At 47.3% G+C, this 14,276-nt stretch overlaps 1 protein-coding gene across 1 annotated transcript in view; it reads right to left on the bottom strand.

Annotated features, from left to right (window-relative positions):
* Nucleotides 1–263: 263 nt before the first annotated feature.
* Nucleotides 264–14,276, bottom strand: part of nt5dc1 (5'-nucleotidase domain containing 1) — a 52,787-nt gene continuing 38,774 nt past the window's right edge. Inside the window, exons 9-12 of the mRNA XM_023810205.2 lie at nucleotides 9,872–9,993; nucleotides 5,337–5,513; nucleotides 3,205–3,373; nucleotides 264–1,774 (exon numbers count right to left, since the gene is read on the bottom strand). Coding sequence (XP_023665973.1) covers nucleotides 1,662–1,774; nucleotides 3,205–3,373; nucleotides 5,337–5,513; nucleotides 9,872–9,993 — 581 coding nt within the window. The 3' untranslated portion in view covers nucleotides 264–1,661. The remainder of the gene's footprint in view (nucleotides 1,775–3,204; nucleotides 3,374–5,336; nucleotides 5,514–9,871; nucleotides 9,994–14,276) is intronic.

Below are 14,276 nucleotides of genomic sequence, written 5' to 3' on the forward strand. Positions count from 1 at the left end.
TATGTCGTTAATTCCTGCTTTACAGTGTAAGAAAAATGCGCTACGCATAACAGCATAAGCAAGAACGGATCCGGGGCGGTTTGATTCTTTACAAATGAGACAGAAAATGAGGCATCGCTGCTCGGCTAAACTTAACAGGCCCTCTTGTGTGTTCGTGCATCATTAACGGCACACGGGACGGCCACATAAGTCATTATCCCTAAGTGAGATAAACATACTTAAAAAAAATTAAAAGAACACAACAAAAAACAAGGACGGCTGTGTATAACAAATTTGGAGAATCAGTTCTTTTTTTATTTCACATATGGTGCACTTAACAATTTCCCTGCATTTTCTAGGACATATTCAACCAATTAGTACAACATAAGGCAAAATGGGTGTAGAAAATGTTTTATAAAAAAGTAATAAATAACTAAAGAAGACATTTGTGATACACTGAAGGGACAATGAAAAGAATAACCATTCTGGCTGACAGGACACATATACCTTTCATGAGTAATAACATGGTATTTCTTACTAAGAGATTTCATACAGATTTAATACAGGGTCCTTGCTAATAGAACAGCTACTGTAGTCTTATGCAAACCAACAATGAAAATGCCTCCATTCAGTAGTCGGTTAAAGCATGTCCTCGAAATGCCGCAGAATGAAGCACAAGTATCCGACATTTTTACACAAGCACTCGACAGCACAACATTTACTGCTGCACCAGAACGAAACACAAAGCAAGCTGGACAACGTCACCAATGATTTTTGGCATACAATGAGAACGTGAATGACCTCGGGGCCTTGAAGAAACGCTCTGACAAAACAGCACACTGCTTCCTAAGTCCCTGGTGACATTTCACACACAGAACAGTTACTTTAACCGATTACTTTATTTCAGAGTTCTTCAACTTCATACCAAAATAAGGAACACAGTGACTAAAAAACTGTGCTTGATTTTATGGAAAATACTGATAGATTTTTATTTTTTAGCATCTACAACAGGACAGTAACACTGCTATGAGTCTGGATTCAAGTTTTTATGTTATACAAATATCATTTTAAAAGACACATAAAAAAATAAAATGCTGATTGCTGCATGATGTAATCACAAGAAATCAATGAAAAACAACATATTTACCTTCAAAAGAAAAGCAACCAAAATGCTTAAACCATGTTGTTTAAGCAAATAAATTATTAAAAAATGTAAAAACAAAGAGAACAGCACTTTTATCAGAAATGTAGAGGGAGGATTTTTTTCTTCCGACACCCATTAAGAACTTCATGCAAATTCAGATTCTGATGTCAGTAACCAAGCATATGGATTAAGAGCTTAAGCACAGTTTCTGGAGCACAACTTTTTTTAATTGATTTACACAGTCTTCTATGGCTTCCCTCCCTTCACCCTGGGAAAGCAACTGTAATATTTTTATTTAATGTCAACAAGTACATCTGCAAGTCACATCATGTAACAATTCGTGTAACAATGTTTCAGTTTCAAAAAAAGACTCCAACTCCACAGAGTGTGGTTATGACGAGTAATACATTCACATGGTTTATATGTAAGTGTTGAGGTTCTCTGTGCTCTACAAGGACGGATGATTCACACGAAAGACGACTGGCTCAGCGGAGCCCCTTTCCCCCCTGCGACCCCCAGCCCAGACTAGGACGGGCCCTCAGGGAACGCTTCCAAACTTCTTCAGCAGTGAATCTGGAGGCCTTGGGTAGTAGCCTGTGGTGCTGGGTTTATGCGGGGAAAATCTCGGGAACTGGTAATCCAGCGGAAGATCTAAGGAAAAGGGTAACACAGACACATTTCCTGTGAAATCCGGAATTCACAACAATTTAAGATTCTAAGAAAAACAATGTCTATATACTTTCTGTTCCACTTTAAAGTTCTCCGTTGACTAGAAGCATAAATGATTCCTTTGTAGGGAAAATCCCCTCTAAAGTAAATCCAAAAGCTTGTGGAATACTACAAAACTACAAGCTTGGTTTCCGAATGGAAGACAACGGGGTCCCAGGTGCTGTGTCCATGTGCCTTACCAGCAAGGCTGATGATCTGTACTACAGCATGGACAGTCCGTGAGAAGATAAATGGTCTAAACTAGGACGCCCCTGGTACCAGTCTGAGATTAGTATTACAGTGGGACACAGGATACTGGGGTAGAGTTGCCGCCCATCTCATATATCATGGAATCATCATGTATCAGAAAACAAAATTTTGTGATCCAGCAATACATGTGATTTGTCCCATTTTTTCATATACAATTCACACCCCCTGCTCAGCTAATTTTACCATGCCCAATTCACCGGTCTGTGCAATTTCTGCATGACATAGACCTAAACATCTGAACCCCAGATTTAAAGGAGACCATGCTGATTAAGTACATTCGTCTTGGTGATACTTCAGCATGCAAGTCTTCATAACAATGAGAGAACATTTTAGTGGAATCTGGTGTTTGTGGCCTAGCTGTCACAACCACTGGTGTACACAGGTCTTCTTGTGGCTCAGTCCTCTTAGACCTCTCAGACTGGAGGTTTAAATCCTGTCACCACTCTGGGTATGTATGCGCATTTCCTGTGGGACTCGCGCTTGTCATGCAGTTAGGTGAATTAGTGTTTGTAAACTGCACAAACTGCGCGACTATGTGCATCTGTGCCCTGTAGTGCACCGGTTCCCAAACTCTGGTCCGCGTACCCATCTGTAACCAATTTTCCAGCGGGTCGCAGAATGCTGAGGGGTTTTTCAGAGAGGTTGGTATAATTTCCAGAAATTAATTACATTTTTAAAAAAAATTTCACGACCTCTCACGCACACATTCTGTTCGTATGTTACAAATTGTACAAGCTTACAAAATCAGCCGCTGGGATGTGGACAGAATCGGGTGCATGCTGGGACGTGGGCATTTGGGTGTATGGTGGGATGTTGGCATTTGGGTGTATTTTGGGATGTGGGCATTTGGGTGTCTGCTGGGATGTGGGCATTTGGGTGTATGTTGGGATGTGGGCATTCGGGTGTATGCTGGGATGTGGGCATTCGGGTGTATGCTGGGATGTGGGCATTCGGGTATATGCTGGGATGTGGGCATTCGGTTGTATGCTGGGATGTGGGCATTCGGGTGTATGCTGGGATGTGGGCATTCGGGTATATGCTGGGATGTGGGCATTCGGGTGTATGCTCAGGTGTATGCCAGGGCTGGCTGTCCCAAAACGTACCTACGATGGCCTCCACGCTGGGGATGGCCAGGCTGCTGTACGTGTGGATGCTGTGGCAGCACCAAGTCAGCCTGGATGGTCCCTCTTCGTCCTCAGTCTCCCTGTGCATATCCACGAAGTAGGAACCCCATTGCTCAGAACTGGCCGACGGCGTTTTCATGCCTTGGTTCTGGAAATAGGCCGGATGTGTCAGCAAAGATGGCTGTGCTCTCTGAGGCGACCCAAGGCGAGCTAAATCTTATTAATTATTTCACTCTCTAGCCTTCTGAGCAGGCATTGTAAAAACAGACGGGGCCCAGGACCTGCTTGGCACTGCCTCCCTGCTCTGATTTTCCCTGCGGGCTCGACGTCTTAATTTTCTTACTCATTACCCAGCAGTGTTTAACCTTGGCTTATACCTCAAGCTGACCTACACAGAAATATGCTGTGTTAAAAGATTTCTCCTGAAAACATAAATGCGTTCTTTGTTAATAGTTTTCCATGGAAGAACAACTCTGTGTCTCTGAGGCTAATCCCTCAAACAGTGATTTATAATAGATACTTCAGGCTGAAAATATACATCATGCCACCAAGACATGACTCAGAGGAACAGATTACTCTTCTGGACCCGGAATTGGGGAAGTTAGGAGCTTAAATCAGCTGATCAGCCATCTGCCTTCCCTGGGACAGTCCAGCGTTTATCAAAGTCATGTACTCTGTTATCTGACATGAACACAGGTAATTATACAATTCGTCAGCTAAAGAAATAATAAAAAAAAAAAAACAAATAAAAAAAAAAAACAAAAACACAATACATTCATAAATGTGTATATCACAATATATTTGAATAATATATAAACAAATTATATAACATATATAATATACTTTTTATTTATATAAATGCTTAAAAACGTCTGCTTTTTACTAAAAAATACACTTGCTGTTAATAATTACCCTTGAAGGTCATGGAAATTTCATGTATATAAAGGAGAACATTGTGCTTCTAACCAATGCATTTCTCTTTCTGATTATATAAGAAGCTGTGTAGTTTTTTTATTATTTGCATGCCAATCATAGCCATCAAACCATTAGATCTGGTCGAGCTACTTGGGTCATATCCCACAAAATCAAGCCTTTGTCGGAGACGCTGAGAAATTAGTGAGAGGTCTGGGGTCACTCAGCATCCCATCTCTGCAAAATAATCTTTTTGTGTTTCGAGTCTTGGCAAAAATCCCATGACATCAAAGCCAGGACCTCCACCAAAACATCACATAAACTTATGGAAGCAGCCATGGGACAGTCGGGCCAGAATGCATGGGAGTTAAATGGAGGTCTGGGGTATCAGCCAGCGAGTGCAGCCACAACTATCCAGATACAAGGACCATTGTCAACAGCCACAAAAGAGAATGACTCTTATGGGGGGTCTGAGTGTCCCCTCACTAACGGAGGACGGAAGGGGGAGAAGCTGTGCTGGGCTCACAGTCGGCATGCCAGTTTCCGCACAGTGACAGGCTCTGCGGAGTGATTCCCCTACAGTCTTACCACTCCGGATCCCGTGAGACAGGAAGCCGGATCACAGCAGATATGACACATTCCTTTCTGCTCATCCTGGGGACGCCCTGCCGTCCAGGCCGAAACACTCAAGGTCGGGATCAGTGAGGTGGCACTCTTTATTTTCCTGTGAAATACTCTTGACACATCCGGTCTGTCTATCTATCTATCTGCTTGACACATCCAGTCTGTCTATCCTTCTTTCATTCTCCCTCCACCCCCTCCATCTTATGAATCTTCATCCATGACATGCTCCTTTCCTACACCCCTGCTTCAAGAGAGAGGGCCAGTCCCCAATTTCGCTCCTGGAGGGCCAGTCCCAGTCCCAGTCCCAGTCCCAGTCCAGGCCTGCAGGGCCAGTCTGCACCACAGTTTGTAGATTTCCCTGCTCAGAAAAAACTCATTCAGCTTACCAACTGATTACCAGGTTTAGAAGGTGTGTTTGAGCAGGGAAATCTGCAAACTGTGGTGCAGACTGGCCCTGCAGGCCTGGACTGGGACTGGGACTGGGACTGGCTCTCCAGGAGCAGGATTGGGGAAGTCTGCGGTAGAAGCTCTGTGACTTCCAGCTGGGGGGCAGGCGGCCACTGGCGCTCCCTTACGTCATACTTCCCCTTCTTTTCCAGCGGTTCCAGCTGCACATCGCCCGGCTTGGAGCCCCCACTGCTGCGTGGGACCCCCTCCCCTTCCATCTCCTCCACGATCATCACCGTCTCCCACTTCCCGTAGCTGCTGGCCGGGAACATGTCCGAGCGCATGCTGTCCCCAAAATACACCACCTGCAGGGACATGAGACGTTGACATTTATCTGTGTGGCGGACACTTATCCAAAGCAGGGTCATCCAGGCCTTGGAGCAAAATCACTCTGCCAATGCTAGGATTCGAACCCATGATCTTCAGATCACAGTGTTCCAACCCACTGAGTCACACTCCACCCCCAAAGTAAAGGAATGTTGCAGTGTATACACAATTAATCTTTGCTTTAGAGTTTAATGGGGACATTATTGAAAAAAAAAACAAGTCAGTGATGTGAAATGCAATTAAGAGCAATATCCATGTACCAGGTCTACATGCTTCCCCCTTGCCACGTCTGCGTTCCTGACCAGGCGAATGTGGATAGAAACACTCACAGTGAGAAGAGAGTCATCGACCGTGCGTTTTTGTTCTTGCGTTCGTAGCTGGCAAGAATGAACATGTTCAGACGGGTCATCCAAAGCGTGCAAGAGGGGCTGACTAACAGCACAGTTTCCCAATTATATATAAAAAAAAAGGCAAACATTCAACATGGAAAGTCGATGGGAGTTATTCCTGGCAGGCAGAGAGCAACGGAACATTTTACTTCAAGGAGATTGCATAAGGGGAATTAATACTACAGCTCCACGACGGATACTGGGATTTGGGAAAAACCAGTGGAGTGTCCCTTAGGCCAGCGGGCCGAGGGTCCGCAAACAGAGGTGACATGTTAGCTCCTCCGCAACAGCACTGGCTGTTAAACCTCTCACAGTGAGTAACTCTTCTCCAGGGGTCGTTTTGAGGTGCCTTTCATGAAAACGCAAAAGTCATTACAGGGGCTTTGGCCAGACCACATAATGAGAACATTTCAGGTCTAAAAGGGCTGTTTTAAAGAGTCATTGACTGCACTTTCCTGAGGAATGTAAGGTGGGGCTTGGCAAAGGCAGTAAATTAGCTGGATGGGTTCCTGTGCTCCCATTGGCTGCTGAGCTGCCCTGGAATGTCTCAGGCCTTATCGTGGGGGTGACCAGGCAGTTCCATGTGCAGGGTTAAGGGGAGTGCGAAAATAAACACCAGAGGTGAGTCTCTGCAGAAGGCCTGGTTGGGACTTTCTTCTGGGAAGCTTGGGGTGAGGAGTTGTTTTTTTTTCCCCTCTCACAGTTATTTTCTGAATGCCGCAGGGATGGGCGGTAAACAGGAGATATGGGGCCGGAGTCATGTGACACCTGTCTGTGTGATATCTCACAGGATGGCCCACTAATCCCTCATTCAGACTAGATGAACTTTATTGAACCCAAAGGGAAATTCCTGTGTCTACGGCAGCAAGGAACACAAAAGTGACAAGGCGCAAAGACAGCACACGTAAGGCGCTTTCACACTGGAGCTCCGGAACCTGGTCCCGGTTTACAAGTTCCTGGGCTGTCTCGACAAGGGAACTTTTGCAGCTCATGGACACTTTCATGTATGTCGCTTTTATAGCACACGACAGAAACTGTGACCATTATGTTAAATAAGCATGGGAGATACAAAAGTTCATAGGTTAAACTCATACATAATTTCAAACAAAATTACACTTTCACACCAAAACACCGGAGGATTCTGGAACGGTCTCTGAGAAACTACAATCAGGCTGAGTTCCTGCAGTGTGAACACAACAAAAGTCCCTGGTTCTGGAAAAAAGTTCTAGTTCCAGAGAAAAATTCCTGAAAAATTTGCGCCTATAGTGCAAACAAATTTAAAAATACACAAACTGAACCCTATTCTCACTTCCCTTTTCATTAGAGTACAATAAGGCGTGAACCATATGATGTAATATTATTTCACTGATCAGCTCTTAATACAGTAACATATAGCAACAAATTTTATGTAGTTTTTCAATGAAACTGACCGGTAAAGAGTAAAGATATGATAAAGTAAGGTCATAAAAACAGGTAATAGGCTTCATAATTTTTTTTTTGTTATTGGATGTTATTTATAAAACATTATTTATTCAGATGCATTAGATGAATGTTAAAAATGCCACTTTTTCAGCCAAGCAGAGTCAGCTCTGAGAACTCTTGCAGGGCTTCCAGAGAACTTCTCTTTAATAGAGGCGTGCGTTCGGGAATGTTAGGCTCACATTTTATGAGTAACAGCAATGCTTCCAAGCATAGTTGACTCAAAAAAATGTTGTTGTTTTTTTCCCTCTGGAGAGCCGTGCCTAGGGCAGCGCCGTCGGCCGTCGGCCGCGGCCCAGGGACGGCCACTCTGCATGCCTGCAGGGACGGCCACTCTGCATGCCTGCAGGGACGGCCACTCTGCATGCCTGCAGGGACGGCCACTCTGCATGCCTGCAGGGACGGCCACTCTGCATGCCTGCAGGGACGGCCACTCTGCATGCCTGCAGGGACGGCCACTCTGCATGCCTGCAGGGACGGCCACTCTGCATGCCTGCAGGGACGGCCACTCTGCATGCCTGCAGGGACGGCCACTCTGCATGCCTGCAGGGACGGCCACTCTGCATGCCTGCAGGGACGGCCACTCTGCATGCCTGCAGGGACGGCCACTCTGCATGCCTGCAGGGACGGCCACTCTGCATGCCTGCAGGGACGGCCACTCTGCATGCCTGCAGGGACGGCCACTCTGCATGCCTGCAGGGACGGCCACTCTGCATGCCTGCAGGGACGGCCACTCTGCATGCCTGCAGGGACGGCCATTCTGCATGCCTGCAGGGACGGCCACTCTGCATGCCTGCAGGGACGGCCACTCTGCATGCCTGCAGGGACGGCCACTCTGCATGCCTGCAGGGACGGCCACTCTGCATGCCTGCAGGGACGGCCACTCTGCATGCCTGCAGGGACGGCCACTCTGCATGCCTGCAGGGACGGCCACTCTGCATGCCTGCAGGTTACTGATGGGTGTAAGTGGACAGGGCTGAAAAGGCCACAGCATCAAGGTCGACCCTCCCCAGCACCCTTGAACACTGGGGGCCATTCAGCAGCCAGCTCTGAGGGACACGGAGGGCAGGGGCTTGTGGTTGCGGACCGACATGGATGGGGGACATGGACGTCCTTCCTCTGAGACTCTTGTGGCACCCAGCCCGTTTTACAACCTCCAATTCAGCAGCTGGCCTTCTTCACTCGTGCTGGGTTTAAATATGCTCTTCCTTGCTTTAGTGCAAAGGTCTCCAGGTATATATCTCTGTTAATCTGCCAGCACAAACTGAGGTTAAGGGCCAGTTAGGGGCCATGTTATACCGTCCATCCTATACTGCCAGTGCTATACTACCCATGCTATACTATCCATGGTTTACTGTCCATGCTATACTGCCAGTGATATACTACCCATGCTATACTATCCATGGTTTACTGTCCATGCTATAATGTCAGTGCTACGTTACCCATGCTATACTACCCATGTTATCTGTCAGTGCTATACTACCCATGCTATACTATCCATGGTTTACTGTCCATGCTATACTGTCAGTGCTATACTACCTAGGCTATACTATCCATGGTTTACTGTCCATGCTATACTGTCAGTGCTATACTACCCATGCTATACTATCCATGGTTTACTGTCCATGCTATACTGTCAGTGCTATACTACCTAGGCTATACTATCCATGGTTTACTGTCCATGCTATACTGTCAGTGCTATACTACCCATGCTATACTATCCATGGTTTACTGTCCATGCTATACTGTCAGTGCTATACTACCTAGGCTATACTATCCATGGTTTACTGTCCATGCTATACTGTCAGTGCTATACTACCCATGCTATACTATCGATGGTTTACTGTCCATGCTATAATGTCAGTGCTACGTTACCCATGCTATACTACCCATGCTATACTACCCATGTTATACTGTCAGTGCTATACTACCCATGCTATACTATCCATGGTTTACTGTCCATGCTATACTGTCAGTGCTATACTACCTAGGCTATACTATCCATGGTTTACTGTCCATGCTATACTGTCAGTGCTATACTACTCATGCTATACCATCCATGGTTTACTGTCCATGCTATACTGTCAGTGCTATACTACCCACGCTATACCATCCATGGTTTACTGTCCATGCTATACTGTCAGTGCTATACTACCCATGCTATACTATCCATGGTTTACTGTCCATGCTATAATGTCAGTGCTATACTACCCATGGTATGCTGTCCGTGCTATACTACATATGCTATACTGCCCATTCCCATGTATGCGTTTGTCCAGTGGTTACTGTACTGTAAAATATCCACTAGATTCTCCAGTCACACTGATTTTTAGACTGATTTTTCCACAAAAATACTTTGTTAAGAGTTTGTTAAGGAGTGGCACGATCAGTGATGAGGCCGCTCTCATCACCATTAGTCAGCAAGAGGAGACGACACGCTGCCAATCTGCGACTCAGGCCCGCCCTACCTTTGGGTCGGCTTTCCCAGTCATCCTCTTCAGTAGCTCGTGGAGATGGGGCCAGTTGCCCTGGGAGTACCAGCCCGGCTTGTCCAGTAATGGCAGCCCCTCGCTTTCTTCCACGTCGTTCACTGCGAGGAAGAGTGACGTGCCGTGAGGCGAGGCCTGCAAGGCGGAACTCGCTGCAGAGCTGCATGACAGAGGGTGCCTCTGTAGAAGGCCTTGGAGGAGACCGCAGCTGAAATAACATCTCGCTACCTGAAGAGCCGTTCAGCAAAGCAGCACAGACCTGCTCTACTTTCTGCACCATGTAGTTCAAGAGATGAAGGTGCTGACTTTCTCTACTACAGTGGCAAATGCAACCACGTAAGACGGCAAAGGGGATTCTAGGATTCTGGAATTGGAAAAACCAATTAAAATAATGAACAATGAAATAAAAAAAAAAAGTCAAAACAGCTTAATGGAGTATTTGGCTACAATGAAAGACAGAGGACAATGTTAGAAACATCCATAAAACTCATTTAAAATGCAATATACAATTTAAAACTATGGCAAGTCTCTTGAACAAATGTACTTTGGGCTTATCGCGAAGCAGTTCTCATTTGATTGGGTAGCTGGAAGATGACCATGAGACCCACTGGCCTCGGCAAAAGATGCGCATAACGTTGGGAATTCTCCTTGCCCTGCGGATACAGATCCGGTTACACATGTGGGACACTTCCTACTATCCCTGTCAAGTGCATGTGCTGCTGCTTCCCCAGTCTCCATTTCCTGTAGCTACTATGGACCCAGATCTGCATTCCAGCTCATTCATGAATGCTTTTATCTGTCCCTCACACTGTGTGGTACCAAAACAAAAATAATCTCAAATGCTTTCATAGTCTCAGGTGACTCAAATGAATCAAATGAAATGAGCACAACAGGATATAAGCAAACTGCAGTGCAAACAAAAAAGTACAGACATGGACTCAGGCATCAAATAAAGACGTGTAATAAATTACATATCAGCTTCCTTTCTGGGAAGCTTCCTTCCTAAAAAAATGTCCTTCCTGTGAGCAGCTGACACCAGTTCCTGCTGACTGTAGGGAGTTTCGTTTCTTTGGAACCAGACCATAATCGAGGGTGAACCTCAGCCAGCATTTCAGAAAACTGAGGTCTTGGTTCCTGGAGGACGCGAGGTCAAAATAAGGCACGGAGACACTGAAATGTCTCCCAGCAGCCATCGTATGCAATGCCATCAGGGAGGACCCTGAAGATTTAATTCGATACATATAATTGCAGGAAATTCCAGAAATCTTTCGTTAAAGTGTCTTTATATAAAACAGCCTGTGCTTAATACAGTTTACGTCAGATGAATCAAAGTTTAAGACATCTGGCTCAATTTCCTCATTTTATAACTGACTATATCGCTTTGGACGTTGCCAGCTCCAGTGGTTATGGAACATTATAGAAGCAGAGGGATTCAGATAAGTAAACCAAATGATGCACTGTGTACTGAGTACTGAGTAATCAATACTATTTGCCACATCCCCTTCCAGAGTCATCTATAAATGTGCCTGAAATAGCATAAACTGAAGAATGTGGGCTCCCAGAATGCACGGCTCTGTCTAGACATAATCTGCTTGGTCTGGACCTGACATATGGGGGGGGTAAATAAAAACAAAATGAGGGCTGGGAAGCCGAGGTCTCTGACGCCCAACTAGCCATGCGTGACAAGCAAAGGTAAAGAAAACACCATCAGTTTCAGTCTCACTTTAATGGTTCCTTAACGGGATGGACAGACAGGAGTTCATTCCGAGGGTGCTACAATGCGTGGACTGAAACGACACACGTGGCCAAGTCTGCAGGGGCTGCGGGACCTCTGCGGAAAGAGGAATGCTTGGAATGCAGCGCAGAAAGGCCAGACGGACATAAAGTCGAAAGCAGCCCCCGGGTGGGGGGGTGGGTCCACTCGAGGAGTTTGATCTGTGCTCCAGCTAAATTCACAGGAACTGTGTACAGAGACAAGGACATTGAATCACTAAGAGCACAGCTAACCAATTCTGCAGTGAAGAGGGGGTGCAAATATTGTAGTATTGTACTTTTACTTATGTGTTAATTAACCACAGATTAAAGACTTTGTTACATACTGACTTCATGTTAATTCATCATTAATGAATTGTGACGCATGTTTAATCTCAAGTAGTTACTGTGCTTGCAGTATCACAGTCAGCCTGACAAAGGAGCGGCTATCACAGTCAGCCTGTCAAAGGGACGTCTATCACGGTCAGCCTGTCAAAGGAGCGGCTATCACAGTCAGCCTGACAAAGGAGCGGCTATCACAGTCAGCATGACAAAGGAGCGGCTATCACAGTCAGCCTGACAACGGAGCGGCTATCACAGTCAGCCTGTCAAAGGAGCGGCTATCACAGTCAGCCTGTCAAAGGAGCGGCTATCACAGTCAGCCTGACAAAGGAGCGGCTATCACAGTCAGCCTGACAAAGGAGCGGCTATCACAGTCAGCATGACAAAGGAGCGGCTATCACAGTCAGCCTGACAAAGGAGCGGCTATCACAGTCAGCCTGACAAAGGAGCGGCTATCACAGTCAGCCTGACAAAGGAGCGGCTATCACAGTCGGCATGACAAAGGAGCGGCTATCACAGTCAGCCTGACAAAGGAGCGGCTATCACAGTCAGCCTGACAAAGGAGCGGCTATCACAGTCAGCCTGTCAAAGGAGCGGCTATCACGGTCAGCCTGACAAAGGAGCGGCTATCACAGTCAGCCTGTCAAAGGAGCGGCTATCACAGTCAGCCTGACAAAGGAGCGGCTATCACAGTCAGCCTGACAAAGGAGCGGCTATCACAGTCAGCCTGTCAAAGGAGCGGCTATCACAGTCAGCATGACAAAGGAGCGGCTATCACAGTCACCCTGACAAAGGAGCGGCTATCACAGTCAGCCTGACAAAGGAGCGGCTATCACGGTCAGCCTGTCAAAGGAGCGGCTATCACGGTCAGCCTGTCAAAGGAGCGGCTATCACGGTCAGCCTGACAAAGGAGCGGCTATCACGGTCAGCATGACAAAGGAGCGGCTATCACGGTCAGCCTGACAAAGGAGCGGCTATCACAGTCAGCCTGACAAAGGAGCGGCTATCACGGTCAGCCTGTCAAAGGAGCGGCTATCACGGTCAGCCTGACAACAGAGCGGCTATCACAGTCAGCCTGACAAAGGAGCGGCTATCACGGTCAGCCTGTCAAAGGAGCGGCTATCACGGTCAGCCTGACAACAGAGCGGCTATCACGGTCAGCCTGACAAAGGAGCGGCTATCACAGTCAGCCTGTCAAAGGAGCGGCTATCACAGTCAGCCTGACAAAGGAGCGGCTATCACGGTCAGCCTGACAAAGGAGCGGCTATCACGGTCAGCCTGACAACGGAGCGGCTATCACAGTCAGCCTGACAAAGGAGCGGCTATCACAGTCAGCCTGTCAAAGGAGCGGCTATCACAGTCAGCCTGACAAAGGAGCGGCTATCACAGTCAGCCTGACAAAGGAGCGGCTATCACAGTCAGCATGACAAAGGAGCGGCTATCACAGTCAGCCTGACAAAGGAGCGGCTATCACAGTCAGCCTGACAAAGGAGCGTCTATCACAGTCAGCATGACAAAGGAGCGGCTATCACAGTCACCCTGACAAAGGAGCGGCTATCACAGTCAGCCTGACAAAGGAGCGGCTATCACAGTCAGCCTGACAACGGAGCGGCTATCACAGTCAGCCTGACAAAGGAGCGGCTATCACAGTCAGCCTGTCAAAGGAGCGGCTATCACAGTCAGCCTGACAAAGGAGCGGCTATCACAGTCAGCCTGACAAAGGAGCGGCTATCACGGTCAGCCTGACAAAGGAGCGGCTATCACGGTCAGCCTGTCAAAGGAGCGGCTATCACGGTCAGCATGACAAAGGAGCGGCTATCACGGTCAGCCTGACAAAGGAGCGGCTATCACGGTCAGCCTGACAAAGGAGCGGCTATCACGGTCAGCCTGACAAAGGAGCGGCTATCACGGTCAGCCTGACAAAGGAGCGGCTATCACGGTCAGCCTGACAAAGGAGCGTCTATCACGGTCAGCCTGTCAAAGGAGCGGCTATCACGGTCAGCCTGTCAAAGGAGCGGCTATCACGGTCAGCCTGTCAAAGGAGCGGCTATCACGGTCAGCCTGACAAAGGAGCGGCTATCACGGTCAGCCTGACAAAGGAGCGGCTATCACGGTCAGCCTGACAAAGGAGCGGCTATCACGGTCAGCCTGACAAAGGAGCGGCTATCACGGTCAGCCTGTCAAAGGAGCGGCTATCACGGTCAGCCTGACAAAGGAGCGGCTATCACGGTCAGCCTGACAAAGGAGCGGCTATCACGGTCAGCCTGACAAAGGAGCGGCTATCACGGTC

The sequence above is a fragment of the Paramormyrops kingsleyae genome, chromosome 19 (assembly GCF_048594095.1).
Source record: "Paramormyrops kingsleyae isolate MSU_618 chromosome 19, PKINGS_0.4, whole genome shotgun sequence".
NCBI lineage: Eukaryota > Metazoa > Chordata > Actinopteri > Osteoglossiformes > Mormyridae > Paramormyrops > Paramormyrops kingsleyae.